We start from the raw sequence: 17,819 nt of genomic DNA on the forward strand, positions 1-17,819 counted from the left end.
TCATCACTGCTCACGTCAAAGGCAGGGGGTCAGAAGAGAAAGGGCAGATTTGGAAAGTGAACAGTCGGTTAAGAGGACCAGGTCTGGGATTTGTATTTGTGAATCACGGCTTTTGGCCAGGGACGGAGCATGTGATACCTAGAGAAGGCGGGTAAAAACTGTATTGGCCTGGAGGCCAGCAATTCTAATCTAAAGAGATCTGAAAAGGAACATGCTGCTGAGACATATCCTCCAGGCTCAGTAATGATGGTGGGGATGGCCAGCAGGCATGATACATTCTTTTTTTATTTCTATCTATAGATATATCTATATATCTAGATAGATATGTACATGTGTATATATACATATCTTATTTATATATATACATACCTACATATGTATATTATATATAATTTTAAGGTGGGGCATCTAGGTGGTACAGTGGATAGAGCACCAGCCCTGGATTCAGGAGGACCTGAGTTCAAAACCGGTCTCAAACACATAACACTTACTAGCTGTGTGACCCTGGGCAAGTCACTTAGCCCCAATGCCTAGCCAAAAAAGAGAAAAATATATATAATTTAAGGTTTGTAAAGCTTTTTACAAATATTATCTCATTTGATCCTCACAACGACCTTGGGAGGTAGACTATTATTATCCCCGCTTTGCAGATAAAGAAACTGAGGCAGAGGGAGTTTGAGTGATTTGCCCAGGGCCATGTGGTTAGTGAGTGTCTGAGGCCAGGTTTGCCTCCAGGCTATCGAGCTGCCTCTAGGCATGCCACAGAAGGTACAAGGTAGGAAGAGTAGCTTCTGGATCTGGAAATATAAGGACCCTCAGATGCCCTCTGGCCCACCCCCTCATTTTTGTTGTCGTTCAGTCATATCGGACTCTCTGTGACCCCATCTGGGGTTTTCTTGGCAGACACTGGAGTGGTTTGCTGTTTCCTTCTCCAGCTCATTTTACAGATGAGGAAACTGAGGCAAACAGGGTGAAGTGACTTGCCCAAGGTCACACAGCTAATGAGTGTCTGAGGCTGGATTTGAACTCAGGAAGATGAGTTTTCCTGACTCCAGGCCTAACACTCTATCCACTGTGCCACCTAGTTGTTCTACCTTTCATTTTACAGATGTGGAAACTGAGGCTCAGGGAGGTTAAGGGACTTGTCTGGGGTCACACAGGCAGTAAACGTCCGAGGCAAGATTTGAACCCAGGTCCTCTGGTGCCTGACCCATCCTCTTTCCACTGTACTGTATAGAGATGCCTAGAAAATCCAAGAAAGGTACCAACAATAGATAGAACATTTATTAAGCGCTGACTGTATGTGCCAGGCACTGTGCTAAGTGCTGGGGGTCCATATCCAAGCAAACAAGGTGATCTCTTCTTCAGGGAGCTGATGCCCTAATTGGGGAAGGCAACCCAGAGGGAGACAGCTGGAAAGGAAATGAAGCAGTTGAGGAGGCTGAGGGCAGGGACTTTCTTCTGCCTTTTCTTTGAACCCCAGCACTTAGCACACTGCTTGATAGCACACACTCTCTCTCCTCTCTCTCTCTCTGTCTCTGTCTGTCTGTCTATCTGTCTCTCTCTTCATACACACATATAGTAAGCGCTTAATAAATGTTTATTGACAGATGATTCCAGAGACAGTCCAGCCGTGAATGAGGTAAAGCTATGTCAAGTCTGTGGTCTCACACATCCCTCTACAGATACACACCAGACATAGTTAACAGTCAGAGTAAAGCAGAGAGCCTGAGGTGAGGGGGCACATTTGGCCTCAGTCCTGACACTCGGCAGGACGGGACAAACTAGATGGGGTCAGTCTGGCCTCAGACACTCGCTAGCTGTGTGATCCTGGGCCAGTCACTTAACCTCCATCTTTCTTAGTTTTCTCATCTGTAAAATGGGGATCATAGGAACACCTATCTCCCAAGAACCAAATGAGATATTTGTGATGTGTGTGGCACAGTGCCCCTCACTTTACAGGCACAGAGAGGTTAACATAACTGGTTAAGTGTCAGAAACAGTATTCAGACTCAAATCTTCCCAGTTTTCCATCCCCGGACCACCTAGCAAGTTGAGGAAGGTCTCTAGTGGTGTACCACAGTCCTTGGCCCTATGCTGTTAAGCTTCTTACCAGAGACTTGGACAAAGGTGGAGTTTGAAGATTTTAGCAAATTGGCAGATGACCTAAAGCTAAGTGGACAACCTAGACCCTGCATCCCTGAGCCAGGGTTTAGAAAGATTCCAGCAGGCTAGAACACAGAGCCGAGATGAAATATAATAGGTAGTAATAGAAATTATATTTGAGCTAAGGAAAAAATCAACTTTACGAGGAAAAGATTTTATTTGCATATGAACTCTTTGAGGACATGGGGACTGCTGGATTTTTCTCTTTGTGTATTCAGTGTTGTTGTTTTGTCCTTCATTCTTGAAGAGGACCATGACATCAGGGAGGTGATGCCGTGACATCCAAGTGAGGCAGGGTTATGCAGTCACCAGCCTCACTTTCACTTCCGGAGCCATCTGGGTCCTGTGGTCAGATGTGGATCAGGATGACTAGAGATGGCCCCAGAAGGCAGAGGGGAGGAGGGTGTGCATTCCAGGCATGGGCTGTGAGATGGCGAGTCGTGGGTGAGGAGAAAGCCAAGTTATCTCAAGAAACATTTATTAAACACCTACTGTATGCCAGGCATGGTGCTAAGGGAAGATGATAGACAGTACCTACTCTCCCAGTCCAATGGGGTAGACACCAGGCAGACTATGGATGAACAAGACAGATAGAGGATAAATTGGAAATGCTTGCCAGAGGGGTTGCACTGGTGTCAGCGGGGTTGATAAAGGCTTCCTTTAGAAGAGGGGATCTGGGGTCAGACTTGGAGGAGGTCAGGGGAGCCAGGAGGCAGAGACAAGGAGGGAAAACACTCCAGACAGCCAGGGAAAATGCCCAGAGCTGGGAGATGGAGGGTCTTGTCTGTGGAAGAGCAAGGAAGCCAGTGTCACATGGAAGGGCACAGGAGGACGGGAAAAGGAGGACGTGACCAGCTTAGGCAGGGCTTTGAATGCCAGATAGAGGCTTTTCTGCTGGATCCTGGAAGTGCTAGGGAGCCATGGGAGTTTACTGAGTAGAGGGGTGACATGGTCAGGCCTGGGCTTAAGGAAGATCACTTTGACAGCCTAGTGGAGGGAAGTAAGTTTGCCTGGACTTTACTGTGTGAAGGGGAGGAGTGTATAAGAAAGCATTTGGCCCAAGGGTGAGAAGAGTGGGGGGCACCAGGCTGAGGAGTCTAACCGTGGAGGTAATAGGGAGCCACGGGAGGGTCATGGCGAGGTCCGTCTTTTAGGAAATCCATTTTGGCAGCCATGTGGAGGATGGGCTGGAAAACTGGGAGACCAGGGAGAAGGTTATTGTGATAGTCTCAGCAGAGGATCATGGGGGCTTGGATTGGGGTGGTGGCTAGGGGAGCAGAGTGAAGGGGACACTTGGGAGAGAAGCCAGATCCACATGTACAATACCTGACAACTGATTGGATGTGAGGGGGCAGAGGGAGGGGAAACAGCCAGGCCTTCAAACCTGGGTAATTAGAAGGATGGTGACACTCTTGGCAGAAAGGTGGAAGAAGAGAGGAGGGTTTGGGGGAATGAGATCTGTTTCGATGGGCTGAGTTTGAGATGCCAGTGGTATATCTAGTTGGAAGTGTCTGATAGGCAGTTGGTGATGTGGGGCTGGAGAGAGATTGGGGATAAATGTAACATAGATCTGAGAATCATCCGAATGGAAGGGACAACTGAATCATTGGGAGACAAGGAGGTAACTGAGACAGAGAGGGAGAGAGACAGGGAGACAGTGACAGAGAGAGGGAGAGAGAAACAGAGACAGAAAGAGAGAGAGAGACAGAAGGAGGGATATAGACAGAGGGAGACAAAGAAATGTAGGGAGAGACAGAGAGGGAGGGAGAGATACAGAGAGAGAAACAGGAAAGGGAAGGAGAGAGAGAGAGACAGGGAGAGAGAGAGAGAAACAGGCAGGCAGAGAGAGAGACAGAGGGGGAGAGAGAATAGGAGAAGAGATAGAAGGAGGGATATAGACAGAGGGAGACAAAGAGATGGAGGGAGAGACAGAGACAGAGGGAGGGAGAGATACAGAGAGGGAGGAGACGGGGGAGAGAAAATAGGAGAAAGAGACAGGGAGAGAGAGAGAGAGAAGGAGAAAGAGAGACAGAGGGAGGGATGCATGCAAGAGAAGGTAAGCTTCCTGCAGAAGGGAATACAGAAGGCAGGAAGGATGAGCACGGAGGAAAGGTGGCTGGCTGTCCCAGAGGCTCTTGTGGCACTCTTGTGTGGGCCAGTGTCTCCCACGTTCTTCCACCTTGGAATCCTGTGCTCCTGTGCCTGCTCAGTCTCTACCTCCTGGTCTCTTGGTCTGTTGCCTTTCCTGCTCGTTCTCTGAGCTGGTTCACCAGGGCAAATGGGCTGGTAGATGAGGAGGAGAGAGAGAGAGAGAGAGAGAGAGAGAGAGAGAGAGAGAGAGAGAGAGAGAGAGAGAGAGAGAGAGAGAGAGAGAGAGAGAGAGAGTGTGTGTTTGGTGTGTGTGTAATTGAGAGGGGATCATTCCAGGGTGAGGGAGGGCTAAAGTCCCCGAGCAGGATGGAGAAGGGGAGTAACCATTGAACGATCTTGGAGGAAGGCGGAATTGGCTAGGGAAGGCCTTACCTGTTCTTGGTTGTAGCAGGATGATCTGTCAGCATGTATTGAGCACCTGCTGTGTGTCCAGCACTGTGCTAAGTGTGGGGGATACAAAGAAAGGCAACAGACAGTCCCCTACTTTCAGAGTCTGCTGGAGGGGACACATGCAAACAGCCATGTCTAAACCCCCTCTATCCAGGCTAGACTGGACATCTAATCGGTTGAGGGAAGGCACTGGAGTTCAGAGGGATCGGGAAAGGCTTCCTATAGAAGGTAGAATTTTAGCAGGGACATGAAGTCGAGGGCCCCAGAAGGCAGAAATGGGGAAGAAGAGGCAGGGAGGGCAGGCAGCCAGAGAAGATGCCCAGGGCCAAGGGCGGCAGTGTCTACTTTGTGGACCGGCTGGAGGCCAGAGGCCCCTTTTGGATTGAGAGAAGCTGCCCCTTGTGTTTGGGGCTGGGAGCCCCAAAGCCAGGCTTCTTGGTGCTTTTACGGTCACTTCTTCTGTCTCACCAGTTCCTTTTCTTCTCAGGGTGGTAAAGGAAGAGATTTCTGACGACAATGCCAAGCTACCCTGTTTTAATGGCAGAGTGGTCTCCTGGGTGAGTGGGGTCCGGGGCTTGGGGAAGGAACAGGAATGACCCTGGGGACGTTGTGGCAGGGGTTGACATTCCACAGAGCATGGGGCTGTGTGAGGGTGTCCTGGGTTGGGGGAGGGGTCATTTGTTTCTGATTTATTGCCGGGGGGTTACATAATCAGGAGCTTGGAGCAGGGGTGGGCTTTTGGGGGTCTGAGATTCTCGTTCCTCTGCAGCTGGTGCTGGCGGAGAATTCCCACTCCGATGCTGGATCTCAGTGCACCGAGAGCCACACAGACCTGCCCCCGCCCATCGAACGGACCGGGGGCATCGGGGACTCCCGGCCACCCTCCTTTCAGTAAGGGCTCCCTCATTTTCTCAGGGGTTTAGGGCAGGTGGGTGATGGGGCCGTGATGAAGGGATGGCTATAGTCAGGGGAAGGCTGGGGGTTGTGTCACAGTGAGACACTCTCTGAGCCTCCTTGGATGAGACTGTCCCAGCTGGGGGTTTGAAATTGCAGCCCTGACTCCTGTCTCTTGACTGGCCTTTGATATTGGAATTAAATTGCATCTGTAAATATTGAAGATGAAAAAGGGTCATCTTTGAAGGGGAGGCATGCCTGTGGGTACTTACCAGAGGAGTCCTGCGGGGACTCAGAGAACCTCTTCTGCCTACCTTCAGTTCAGTTCTACAAACTTAGGAAAGGACAGTACCTCACACACCCTCACGGTGGTGACATTATCACATTATACTGAGGATCCCACCAGAGGGAAGGATAACTGGGGTGGGGTGATCAGTTCTTTGCCTCAGGGCCCCAGATTTTGAGGGTGCTCAAAACACTTGGAGCTTGTCAGCAATTTAGAAACAACTGAGCAAGAAGAATCAGTTATAATACAGAGCTATCAGATGCTGGGTCAGGGGAACACCTCCCCACCCTCCATCCCAAGGACTCCAATATCCCTGCTCTCTTCCCAAACTGGGGGAAAGTTTCATGCAGCAGAATTCCCTGGTTTGGGCTCCACCTCTCCTCCACGCCTCCATCCCCCCCCGGTTATTCCCTTGGGCTGGTGTTTCCTGATCCAGGCCTCCCCTTCTGGACTGCAGGGGTAGGGTTAAGCCCTGCCCCTGAATTAACAGCCAGGCAGAGGCCTTGAGTACCTGGATCTCTGATACTGGTCTGCACTGCCCTCTTCTGGCCAGGCTGGTAGCTCCATTCTCTTTCCCATTTCATAGGCTCATAGGCTCATCAATATCCTGGAGCATGAGAGGCCTTGGAGCCCATTGGCTTCATTTTACAGATGAGGAAACTGAGGCCCTGAAAGTTGCCCAGGTGTCAGAGCTGGGATTTGAACTCGGTTCCTCTGGTTCCAAAGCCAGCCAGTCAGCTAATAAACATTTATTGAGTGCCTACTATGTGCTAGGCTCGGTGCTAAGTGAGCACTGGGGATTGGAAGAAAGGCAATAAAACATTCCCTGCCCTCAAGGAGCTTGCAGTCTAATGGGGAGATGAGAATACAAACGAGATACAGATGGGATAAACTGGAAATGACCTGCCTCCCAAGGCCGCACTGTTTAATTGGGCACAGCCTGGGTCCCAGAAAGCCTTACCGCCTCCTGGGCAGGCTGGGGCTCTGACGTGGCCAGTCTGTGACACACCTCGGGGCCTTCCCACAGCCCCAACGCTGCCAGCAGTCGAGATGGGCTGGACAATGAGACCGGCACGGAGTCTGTGGTCAGCCACCGGCGGGACCGGCACCGGCGGCGGAACCGGGAGGCCCACGAAGATGGTGAGAGTGCTGGGCATCCGTCATCTTCCTCTCAGCCTCACTGGGGTGGCCCTTCCAGAAGGGAGCTCCCAGCAACCTGTGAGGGTCCTCCCACCGGGCAGCACCATCCCTAGCTCTGAGATGCTGTGCGATCCCTGCAAGAGGAGGTCATAGGATCATAGGACGAGAGCTAGATAAAGTCCACTGAGTCCAACTGTCCCATTTTACAGATAAGGAAACTGAGGCCTGGAGAGATGAAGTGATTTGCTCAGGGTCTTTGGAGGAGCTGGTGGGAGGCTTGGAAGACTAAGCTTTGCTCCTTGGAGGAGGTTCCTCTGGGGGATGTGAGGCTACTACCCTCTTTGGGTTCCATGGCAGGCCCCACTCCAGGCCCCTTCAAGTTAGGGGGGTCCACCAGTATGGGTGGCTGGTGGGGTTAGTGGGGTAGGTCTCACTGCTGTCCAGCTGCCATTGGAAGGAAGCTCCCCAAGAGCAGGCCGCTGAAATCAGCCGTATCCCTCCCTGACCCGCTGTGCCTACTGCGATAGCTCCTCGGATCAATGGGCACCCAAAGCTGGAGCGTCGCCGCGAGCCCGGCACCTTTGACAGCGCTTCCACCGTGCTGAGCAGCGAGCTGGAGTCCAGCAGCTTTATCGACTCGGAGGACGAAGACACCAGCAGGTGGGGGCCGCAGGGACATTCATAGCGGGCTTCGGCTCATGATACCCAAAGGCTGGCTTTGGGCTGCACACATCTGGTTCTGGAGGGGCCCCCTGCATCCTGGTGGGATGGGTTGGAGTGGAAGTAATTCTGGGTCTAAGTCAGGGGTGGTGAGGAGGGAGGGCGTACCTTAACTCAGAGTGGGGCTGGGATATCTGCTGAAATTCTGGGGTCTCCAGCTCAGGGTAGGGCTAGGGAAATGAGATGTTGGGGTCCCCAGCTCAGGGTGGGTCTAAGTGATACCCACTGAGATGGTGAGGTTCCCCAGCTCAGGGTGGGGCTAGGATGTACTTACTGAGATGTTGGGGTCCCCAGGCTGAGCAGCTCCACTGAGCAGAGCACGTCATCCCGGCTCATTCGGAAGCACAAACGCCGGAGGAGAAAACAAAGAATGCGCCAGATTGACCGGGTATGGAAACCAAGGAGATCTGGGGGCAGAGGAGGATGGAGGAGCTGGGGGCATTGGGTCCCTACTTAGCGTCCTCCCTCCTGTTTCCACAGTCCTCCTCCTTCAGCAGCATCACAGACTCTACCATGTCTCTGAACATCATCACGGTCACACTCAACATGGGTAAGGCCCTGGGTCCCCCTGCCCTCTCTCCTGATAGCCTGGGACTCTGCCTGCCCAATCCCTTGAGGTGGCACCCCCCCTGCCCTTGCTCAGTCCTCCTCAGGAAGGACACATAGTCAGCTCTCACCCTCCTGAGTCTGAAACAAGCCCACAGGCTTCCACTGCTAGAGCTCCAGTCCCAGGCAGCTAGATGGGATTTAACGGAACAAAGCAGAAATCATAAAGTTCCCCGCATCCCCTTCGAAGTTGGGGGTCCTTGTTCTCCAAGGGACGCCCACAGGGCCCAGCCCTCCCCAGTGTGGCTTCTCTTATGTCGACTTCACCCCCTGGGCCTCTTTGCCCAAGGCTGTCCTCCCCCTCCCCCAGTACCTGAGGTGGGGGCTTTGGGCTCCCCCTTGCTTGGCTTAAGGAGGCAGCAAGGAGTCCCTTTCTCATTCCCCCAGGCTCTGGAACACCAGACAATCCTGCTTTCCCCAAACCATTTCCGGAACTTTCCCTGGACTACATCAAGACCCACCATTTCTCCCACACAGTCAGAGTTCCCTTGCAGAGACCAGGTTGGGGAGGTTCTGGGCCAGAGCTGGCCTGAGTGGCTCTGCTCAGCCCCTGCTTCCTCTTTCTCCTCTCCTCCAGAGAAATACAACTTCCTGGGCATCAGCATCGTCGGGCAAGCAACGATCGGGGAGATGGCGGCATCTACATTGGCTCGATCATGAAGGGTGGGGCGGTGGCTGCTGACGGCCGAATCGAGCCTGGGGACATGCTGCTGCAGGTGAGATCCCTGGAGCTGACCTGGCCCCTGACACACCTTTGTGTCTCCCCACCTCCTGCCCAGGCTCCCTGCTGTGCTCCAGCTTCTAGAACAATGACCAGGCCAGGAAGCCGTGTCAATTAAATGTCTCTGGCTGTCCCTCTCCTCCTGGGGCACCGTGACTCAGTGTCCACCTGAGTCAGTCAGCAAGGATTTATTAAGCGCTCACTGTGGGCACCAGGCGTCGTGCTAAGGGCTGAGGCCACAAAGAAAGGCATAAGTACAGTCCTTGCTTTCAAGGGTGAGGGAGCCCGCCTGGCTTGCTGCCCTGGCTCCACTCTGCCCTGGTCCACCCCATCAACTGTGCCTTGCCACTCACAGGTGAATGACGTCAATTTTGAGAATATGAGCAACGATGATGCCGTGCGGGTCCTGAGAGAAATCGTCTCCAAGCCAGGGTGAGCGGTTAGGGGCGTCCAGGAGAGATGGGGGAGGGACCAGGAAGAGCGGCGCTGCAGTGTGAAGGGTCTGGAGGGACGAGGGTGTGTAGGGGGCAATGACCAGGGGCCCTGTCTGCCTCCCTTCAGACCCATCAGCCTCACGGTGGCCAAGTGCTGGGACCCCACGCCCAGGAGCTACTTCACCATCCCCCGGGGTAAGCGATGCCTTTGTAGGCACCATCTCTTCCTCCTCCTCCACGAGGGGCCTTCTGCGGCCCCAGCGGCCCCAGACCTGCTGCAGGGTGATTCTCACTTCACTCCTTGTCCCCCTCCCACCGTCCTTCCCTCCAACCCAAATCCAACCCTCCTAATGCCATAAACCAGGGGCCTGACAGAGCCACAGCTCTTCTCAGGGAAAGAGCTATGGCTTCCCCTCAGAGGAGCCGCAGAGCAGAGGGGGACAGAGTCAGGGAGCCATTGGAAGCAGGGCTGGGGGTGGGGAGGGCGCTAAACAGGGAAGACTTCCTGGAGGAGGTGATGTTTTAGGAGGTGAGGGGAATCCAGGAAGCAGGCTAAGAGCAGGTGAGCCCAGCAATGGGGGAGGATGGGCCCAGGCTACACTGAAGAGGCCTTGAATGCCAGACTCAGGAGTTCAGACGTGTTCTACGAGGTGGTTGGCAGACACCGCAGGCTTTGAAGCAGGGGAGCCATGAGGAGGGAAGGGTGTGAGAAGATTCACTGAGCACCCTGGGATTGATCCTGGCCTAATTCTTTCTCTATTGCCCCTTTCCCATCTTTCCTATCTCTTTCCCCATGTTCCCATCTGCCTGTCTATATCTGTCTCTCCTGTGTATCGGTCCCCTGCCCACCTCACCCCCTCATCTCTCTGGTGACTGCCCTACTCCTCCAACCCTGTGTCCCCATCACTCTCTGCCTGTCACCCTCCCTCTGCCCCCTTGTACCTCCTTACCTGTCAATCACCCCCATCTGACCATCTCTCCCCCATCCCCCATCTGGCCCTCTCTTACTCCCGATATGTCCGTCTGTCCATCTCCCCTCTTCCGCCTTTCCGTCTGTCCGTCCGTCTGTGTCTCTCCTTCTTCCCTCCTCCTCCCTGGCCCGGGGGGCGCCATCACAGCTGACCCGGTGCGGCCCATCGACCCTGCCGCGTGGCTGTCACACACGGCGGCACTGACGGGAACGTTCCCTCGCTACGGTACGAGCCCCTCCATGAGCACCATCACATCCACCAGCTCCTCACTAACAAGCTCTATTCCTGATGCAGAAAGTAAGTGGCGGCTCAGACGCCCCATGGGGCAGAGCCGGGCCTCGAGCGAGACGGGCCCCACACGGGGAGCCCAGCCCACGGTGCTGACGGACACGTGCACACAGGCTCACACACCCGCCGACGTACACGTGTGTGCTCCCAGACAGCCACACTTGCCTACACATATGCTATGCGTGTGCACACCTGGTGACACATACACATGTGCACCTAAGGTTCACACGCCTGCCGACATACGTGCACACACGTGTGTGCTCCCAGACAATCACACGCGCCTACACATGCATGCATACCCCTGCTGACATGCATGCACACACGTGTATATCTAGACCCATATAACTGTGGCACAATGCACCTAGGCTCACATACCTGCTGACACACATGCACACACATATGTGCGCCCAGACAACCATACCTGCCTACACGCGTATACACGTGTGCATTCAGGCACACATACCTGGTGACACACATGCACTAGGCTCACACACCTGCTGACATGCATGTATACACATGTGCACTAAGACCCACATACCTGCCTACACGCATACACACGTGTGTGTCCAGGCTTACACAACCTGCTATCCACATGCATATGCACACAGGCTCACATACCTGCGTGGACCCAGCTTCGCAAACCTGCCTCTGCACATACGTGTGCATACACACACACACGCATGTGCGCCCCATCTCACACACCTGCCTACATAGGCACGTGCACCTAGGCTTGCACCCCTGCCTGTGTACCCAGGCTCACAGCCTGCTTACACAAGTGGCTTGCACACCTGCCCACATACACACACTTGTGCATCTATACTCATCGGGTGTGCTCAGGTTTGCAACCCGCTTGCTCATACCCCTGCCCACACCCGTGTGCGTACAGATGCACACATCTGGCTATACAAACACGTGTGTGTATGCAGGCTCACACGCTTGCCTACACATGTGCACCCAGGCTTACACACCCGCCCACACACACATGTGCACACAGAATCACCCACCTTCCTACACACGTGTGTGCACATTTGCACAGCAGTTACATGGACATGCGTGCGTCTGGTCTGACACGCAAGCGTACCCCGTCCCCAGCAGCCCGTGTGCTTGGGTTTCCATGGAGATGCTCATGTGTTTATTGGGGGGCCCAGAGTTCAACCTTTGAGGTTCCTGCTGTCACCCCCATCTGGCCGGGTATGAACAAGTCAGGGTGGAGGCAGGGGCCAGGAGGTTGGGAATGTGCAGGAGTAAGGCAGCCTGTGGGGATGTGACGCCTGAGGGCCTGCGCCAGGAGTGGGGAGCCTGTGGCCTTTGCATGAATCCAGAGTGATTCAGGCCGTGCTTGAGACCTTGAGGGTCACGTGTGGCCTCGAGGCTGCCGGTTCCCCACCCCTGGCCTAGAGGGTGCAGGTCCCATCTGGGCATCCCCATCCTGCTTTCCTACCCACTAACAGCACTAACCTCACCAAAGCTAGCTTGTGGAGGGGAGTGGGCCTGAAGCCCAGGGCCCCAGGGCTGCTGGGGAGGAGGGACATGTATAGATGAGGCACTTCGTCCTGTTCCCTGAAGGGCCCTGTCTAGGAAGGGGGTGGAGGTGGACAGGATACAGCGGCCCCACCTCTGGATAGGGCTGGAGCTCATGCTCATGGCAGGCACTGACAGCCAAGTGGCCTCCAGGGTGACTCAGTGTCTATATATGCAGCTGGTGGGCCGGAGCACCTGGGTCCCAGCCCTTAGTCCCCTTTGTCCCCAAGAACCAAGATCCAGCTGTGCCCCTCCATAGGGAGGTTTTCACCTTCACTTCAGGAGGAGTGTGGGAGATTAGTTGTCCATTGACACTGGCCCAGCCCCAACCCCTGCTCCATTTGTGAGCTGTGAGGTGGGAGTGGCCAAATGTTTCTGGGAAGACCTGGAATTGGGGGCCATGGCAGAGATGCCACCATGGTATACCATGTTGGCATGCTTGGGGCCAGCTGGCGAGGGGCCGGTGAACACCCTGGGAAGGTAGGGCAGGAAGAAGGGGCTTCACCCAACCCTGGCCCGTCCAGGCTGAGGGAAGCAGGGGATGTCTCTCCCTTTCAGAACTCGAGGAATCTCCCCTGACTGTGAAGAGTGACATGGGGGCCATTGTGAAGGTCATGCAGCTTCCAGACTCAGGCCTCGAGATCCGGGACCGGATGTGGCTGAAAATCACCATCTCCAATGCAGTCATCGGTGAGTCAGATCTCTCTCAGGGCCCACGAGAAATTGGACATGGCTGTGGGGCAGAGAATGGGAAAAAAATCCATCCACTGCTTTGGGGGAATTAGAATCCTGAGAGTGGGAGGTAGGGGAGAAATCTATTCATTCACATGAGCAAACCTGGGGTCAATTCACAACATTTATTAAGCACCTACAAAGTAACTTCTAGGGGAGGCTCTGAATTGGCTTCCTTCCTGTAGGAAATGGTCCTGGAGCTGAACTTGTTTTTTTTTTAAATTTATTTACTATTTTATTTTCCCCCAGTTACATGTAAAAACAACTTTAACATTTGTTTCTTAGGAACTTTGAGTTCCAAATTCTCTTCTTCCCCCCCCCCACCATTAACAAGGCAAGCAATTCCACAGAGGTTATACATGTGTAGTCATGCAAAACATATTTCCATAGTAATCATATTGTGAAACAAAACAGACCAAAAACAAATAAAACTCAAGAAAAATAAAGTAAAAAAAAAGCATGCTTCAGTTTGTATTGAGACACATCAGTTCTTTCTCCGGGAATGGATAGCAAGTCCTTCAGACTTGTGTTAGATCATTGTATTGCTGAGAATAGCTAAGTCATTCACAGCTGATCACCTTACTATATTGCTGTTACTTTGTACATAGTACATTTCACTTTGCATCAGCTCATGTAAGTCTTTCCAGGTTTTTCTGAGAGCATCCTGCTCATCATTTCTTATAGCACAATAGTATTCCATTATAATCATATTTGAACTGAGCTTTGAAAAAGATCAAGGAATTCTTTGAAGTAGAGGTGAGGAGGGAGGGCATTCTAGGAGTGGGGGACAGACTGGACAAAGGCACGGAAAGAGGAGATAGGAAGATGAATACAGAGAACAGCAAATAGGCCACTTTAGCCAAAACGTGGAGTCTATGGCAGCTGGGGAGGTGGTGGGGAGAGGGGAATCACGTACAGTTACCCTGTAAAGGGAAGCTGTAGATTTTGTGAAGGGATTTTAAATACAAGAGGACTCGGATCTTTAGCCTACGGGGCCACTAGAATGAGTCTTGGTCAGAGTTGTGCTTTAGGAAAAGTCCTTTGGCCTTTGAGTGGAGGCTGGACATGGGGAGGCCAGTTAGGAGGCTGTGGCAGTGGTCCAGGGGAGACACAGGAAGAATTTGAATTTGAATGATGTCTCTGCTAATGGAGTGAAGGGAATGGCTACAGGATTGTGGATATCGAACCCAGAAGGTTTGGCAGCTATGGAATGTGTTCACACTTGGCGTAAAGAACAGCCAGGGCCCCCAGGCACTTGGTTCCAGGACCAAGGCCAGCTGGGCCCTACTTTGGTATAGAGGAGAGAGGACCACACTTGCAGGCAAGAGACCTGGGTCTGATTTCCAACTCTGACACTAGTGGTGCAACCCTTAGAAAGTAACCCTCCCTTTCTGTGCCTCAGTTTTCTCATCTGTAAAATGGAGATAATAATAATTCACTACTTGTGTCATGGGTCCAAGGGATGGGACTGTGAAAGAGTGCTTTGAAAATCCTGACATGCTATAGACATGGGAATGATTATTATTGCTGTCATTATTATTAGTATCCATCCACCCATTTTGCTCGTCTCCCTGCTGCCTCTTGGTGAGACCTGGCCCTGTGCTGCACGGGTTGTAGCCTTGGGCTCTAGGTAGCGGGAGTCACGGCAGAGGGAGGGGAAGGTTCCTGATGATGCCTCCCATCTCCCTTCCCTCTTATAGGGGCAGATGTGGTGGACTGGCTTTATACACATGTGGAGGGCTTCAAAGACCGGCGGGAGGCCCGCAAGTATGCCAGCAGCATGCTGAAGCACGGCTACCTGAGACATACTGTGAATAAGATCACTTTCTCCGAGCAGTGTTATTACGTCTTCGGTGACCTGTGCAGCAGTAAGGACAGGCCAGGGCATGGGGGGGGGGAGGGCAGTGTTGGGAAAAATTATGGGCAATGAGAAGTGCTCAGGAAGACCTGAATCTGGCCCCCTTAGCTGGGGGACCCTGGGCGAGTCTCTTGTAACCACCAGTGACTGCTTTCTGCCTCAGTTTCCCCATTTGTAAAATGGAGTGTTGGGCCTGGAGTCAGGAAGACCTGAATTCAAATCTAGCCTCAGATATTTACTAGCTTGTAACCCTGGGCACGTTATGTAACCTCTCTCATCCCTAAAGTAGAGATAATTGATAGCACCTCACTCCCAGGTTGGTTGTGAAGATCAGATGAAATATTTGTAAAGTGCTTTGTAAACCTTAAAGTGCTGTGTAAATGCTAGCTCTAATAATGATCATATGATGATGATTATTATTACTGGGGAGAGATGACCTTTTGGCCTTTTCTCAGAAGGCCCTTAGTCTCAGGATGGAGAAGTGGTCCCTGGAGATAACCTGCCCTTGAGATCTGATTGGGGGGAGAGCTGGGACTCCCCAAGAGGCAGCAGCTCTGGACAGAGCCACCCGCCATGAAATGTAGCCCTGGCCAGCCCTTAGTGGTCAGCTCTTGCAGAGAAGGAGGCAGAGGCCTGGGTGGGGGAGTGAGTGGCCTGTGGTCACAGGGCAGTTAGGAGAGCTGGAGCCGGACCGAGGGGTCCAGAGCCCCCTCTAAGGGCTCTTTCCTCTGTTCTGTTCTGGATGAGGAATGGGATGTGAAGGATTCAAGATGGGGGGAAGAAAGGGCTGTGTGTTGTGGGTGAAGGGTGGAGGTAACCCCCACATTGGCTGCAGGAAGCCCTTCTCCCCTTCCTGTCGCATTGTTGGGGTTGCTGCCGGCCAAGTTGGGCTAGAAGGAGGAGCTGTCCTCACTCTGCTCCCCCACAGTCAGCCGGCAGACACTTATTAAGCACCTGCTGTATGCCAGGCAAGGCTACAAAGAAGGGGAAAAGAAAAACCAGTCCCTGCCCTCAAGGAGCTTCCAGTCTAATGGGGAGATGGCATGCAGATAGCCACGGGCCCCGAAGCTCTGGCTGGTGTGAGTGGGACGTGATGTCAGACACGTTCTCCTCCTCTCTGCTTCCTTCCCCCAGACCTGGCAGCACTTAACCTCAACAACGGTTCTGGAGGAGCCTCGGACCAGGACACGCTGGCCCCGCTCCCCCACCCGGCGGCCCCGTGGCCTGTAGGGCAGGGGTATTCCTACCCCTACCCTGTGCCTCCCTCGGGCTTCCCACCTGCCTACCAGGACCCAGGCTTCAGCTATGGGAGCGGGAGTGCAGGGAGCCAGCAGAGCGAAGGTGAGGCCCCCAGGGCCCAGCGCGTAGCACCCCGCGCCTTCCCAGGCTCCCCCGGGCCCTGGCCGTCAGCTTCTTCCTCCTGTTTCTGCTGCTGTCCCGCACCTCCTTCCCACGCGCTCCCTAAAGGCTGGGCTTCCTCAGCTGAGTGTCAGCGGGGCCGCTTCCCTGCCGCAATACCCCTTCCCCGCCTTCTGACGTGGCCCCTGGAGCTGGCTGACACTGGGGCTGAGGGACAGTGTCCAGGGCTGACCTAGACTAGGCGTTCCTAGTTCAGCTGAGCAAGTACCGTCTGAGTCTTCTCTGTGTGTAGCCCCGCGCTGTGGAGATGCCAGGAGGGGCAGCATGGTCTGAGCCCTGGCCCCTGGCTCTCATTTCCCTATGCGACAGGTCCACGTATGTCAAGGGCCCAGTGAAAATGACCACCTGGTGGGCGGAACCTGAAGGAGGAGAGTGATTAGGAAGAAGAGAAATGGGTGGAATTCAAGGCCAGGCCAGGGCCGCAGCGGGGAAGGTCTCCCTTTGGACCCCAGTGATCAGGGCAGGCTTCCCAGGAGAAGGGGGGATTCGAGCCAGGTCCTTGAAGACGAGGGAGGGCTTGAATGGACCAAGTGGGAGAGATGGCGTGTATAAAGCCACGGATTGGGGGTGACCGTACCAGGTGGCCAGGGGGCCGAGGGAGCAAGCCAGAGTTTTTGAGTGGGAAGGAGCCTCAGAGACTCCTGAGATTAGCCCCCCTCATTTTGCAGATGAGGAAATGAAACGGAGGTGACGGGATTTGCCCAGGGTTCCACAGCTAGTGAGTATCTGAGGCAAGATTTGAACCCGTGTCTTCCTGACAAGGCCAGTGCCCTGCTGCCTCCCTTTGTCTACACTGGGTTATGGAGCCGGAGTCAGAAGACTTGGATTCTGCTTGGTTCTAACTCCTTGTGGGACCCGCGGCAGGTCACTGCGCACCTCTTGTGCCGGGAGGCGGTCTGGCTTGTCTGTCGCTACCATCCCTTTGGTTTTCGGACCTTCTCAGTCCTAGGCGATAGGGAGGTGACAGCGGCAGCCTCAGCAGGCCAGAGATGGGCACACTGGGTAGGGGATGGGTCAGAAGGGGAAAGGTCTGGATTAGGAAGATTGGTCCTGCAGCTGAGCCTGTTGGGGGAAGAGGAGGAGAGGGAAGGCTCAGGGCTGATTCACAGATTTGGAAACTGAGACACGGGGATGATGATGGAGCTGCTGACGGCAAAGCGGTCTTAGACGGCGGCATCTAAACCAGCTGGCCCCAGGGGGTGATGTCCTCTAGACACAGGGACACCTGGATCTGCTGCTTGGGAGAGAGGGGAGGGTATCCTGTGAGTCAGGATGCACCCCCTGGGCAGTTCTGGAGATCACGAGCACACTGTTCAAGGCCCTTCTGGAGGCAGTCTTGAGCTGGGGAAAAGAACATTGGCTCAGGAATCAGAAACTCAGATGCAGAGCCCAGCTCTGCCACTTCCCTGTCTGGCCCAGAGCTGGTCACTTGCCCTCAGTTTCCTCAGCTGTAAAATGAAGGTGTTGGGATAAGGGACCTTCACAGTCCTTCCCATCTCTATGAGCCTTCAGCATGAGGCTC

At 53.8% G+C, this 17,819-nt stretch overlaps 1 protein-coding gene across 1 annotated transcript in view; it reads left to right on the top strand.

Moving 5' to 3' along the window:
• Positions 1-17,819, top strand: part of DVL1 (dishevelled segment polarity protein 1) — a 44,527-nt gene that overhangs the window by 22,870 nt on the left and 3,838 nt on the right. The window contains 14 exon segments of the mRNA XM_020976351.2: positions 5,195-5,264; positions 5,477-5,598; positions 6,915-7,027; positions 7,555-7,687; positions 8,042-8,135; positions 8,228-8,297; positions 8,931-8,966; positions 8,969-9,069; positions 9,430-9,506; positions 9,636-9,703; positions 10,627-10,776; positions 12,847-12,978; positions 14,721-14,888; positions 16,013-16,219. Of these exon segments, the coding sequence (XP_020832010.1) occupies positions 5,195-5,264; positions 5,477-5,598; positions 6,915-7,027; positions 7,555-7,687; positions 8,042-8,135; positions 8,228-8,297; positions 8,931-8,966; positions 8,969-9,069; positions 9,430-9,506; positions 9,636-9,703; positions 10,627-10,776; positions 12,847-12,978; positions 14,721-14,888; positions 16,013-16,219 (1,541 nt within the window).

The sequence above is a fragment of the Phascolarctos cinereus genome, unplaced genomic scaffold (assembly GCF_003287225.1).
Source record: "Phascolarctos cinereus isolate Bilbo 61053 unplaced genomic scaffold, phaCin_HiC Scaffold_726;HRSCAF=1367, whole genome shotgun sequence".
NCBI lineage: Eukaryota > Metazoa > Chordata > Mammalia > Diprotodontia > Phascolarctidae > Phascolarctos > Phascolarctos cinereus.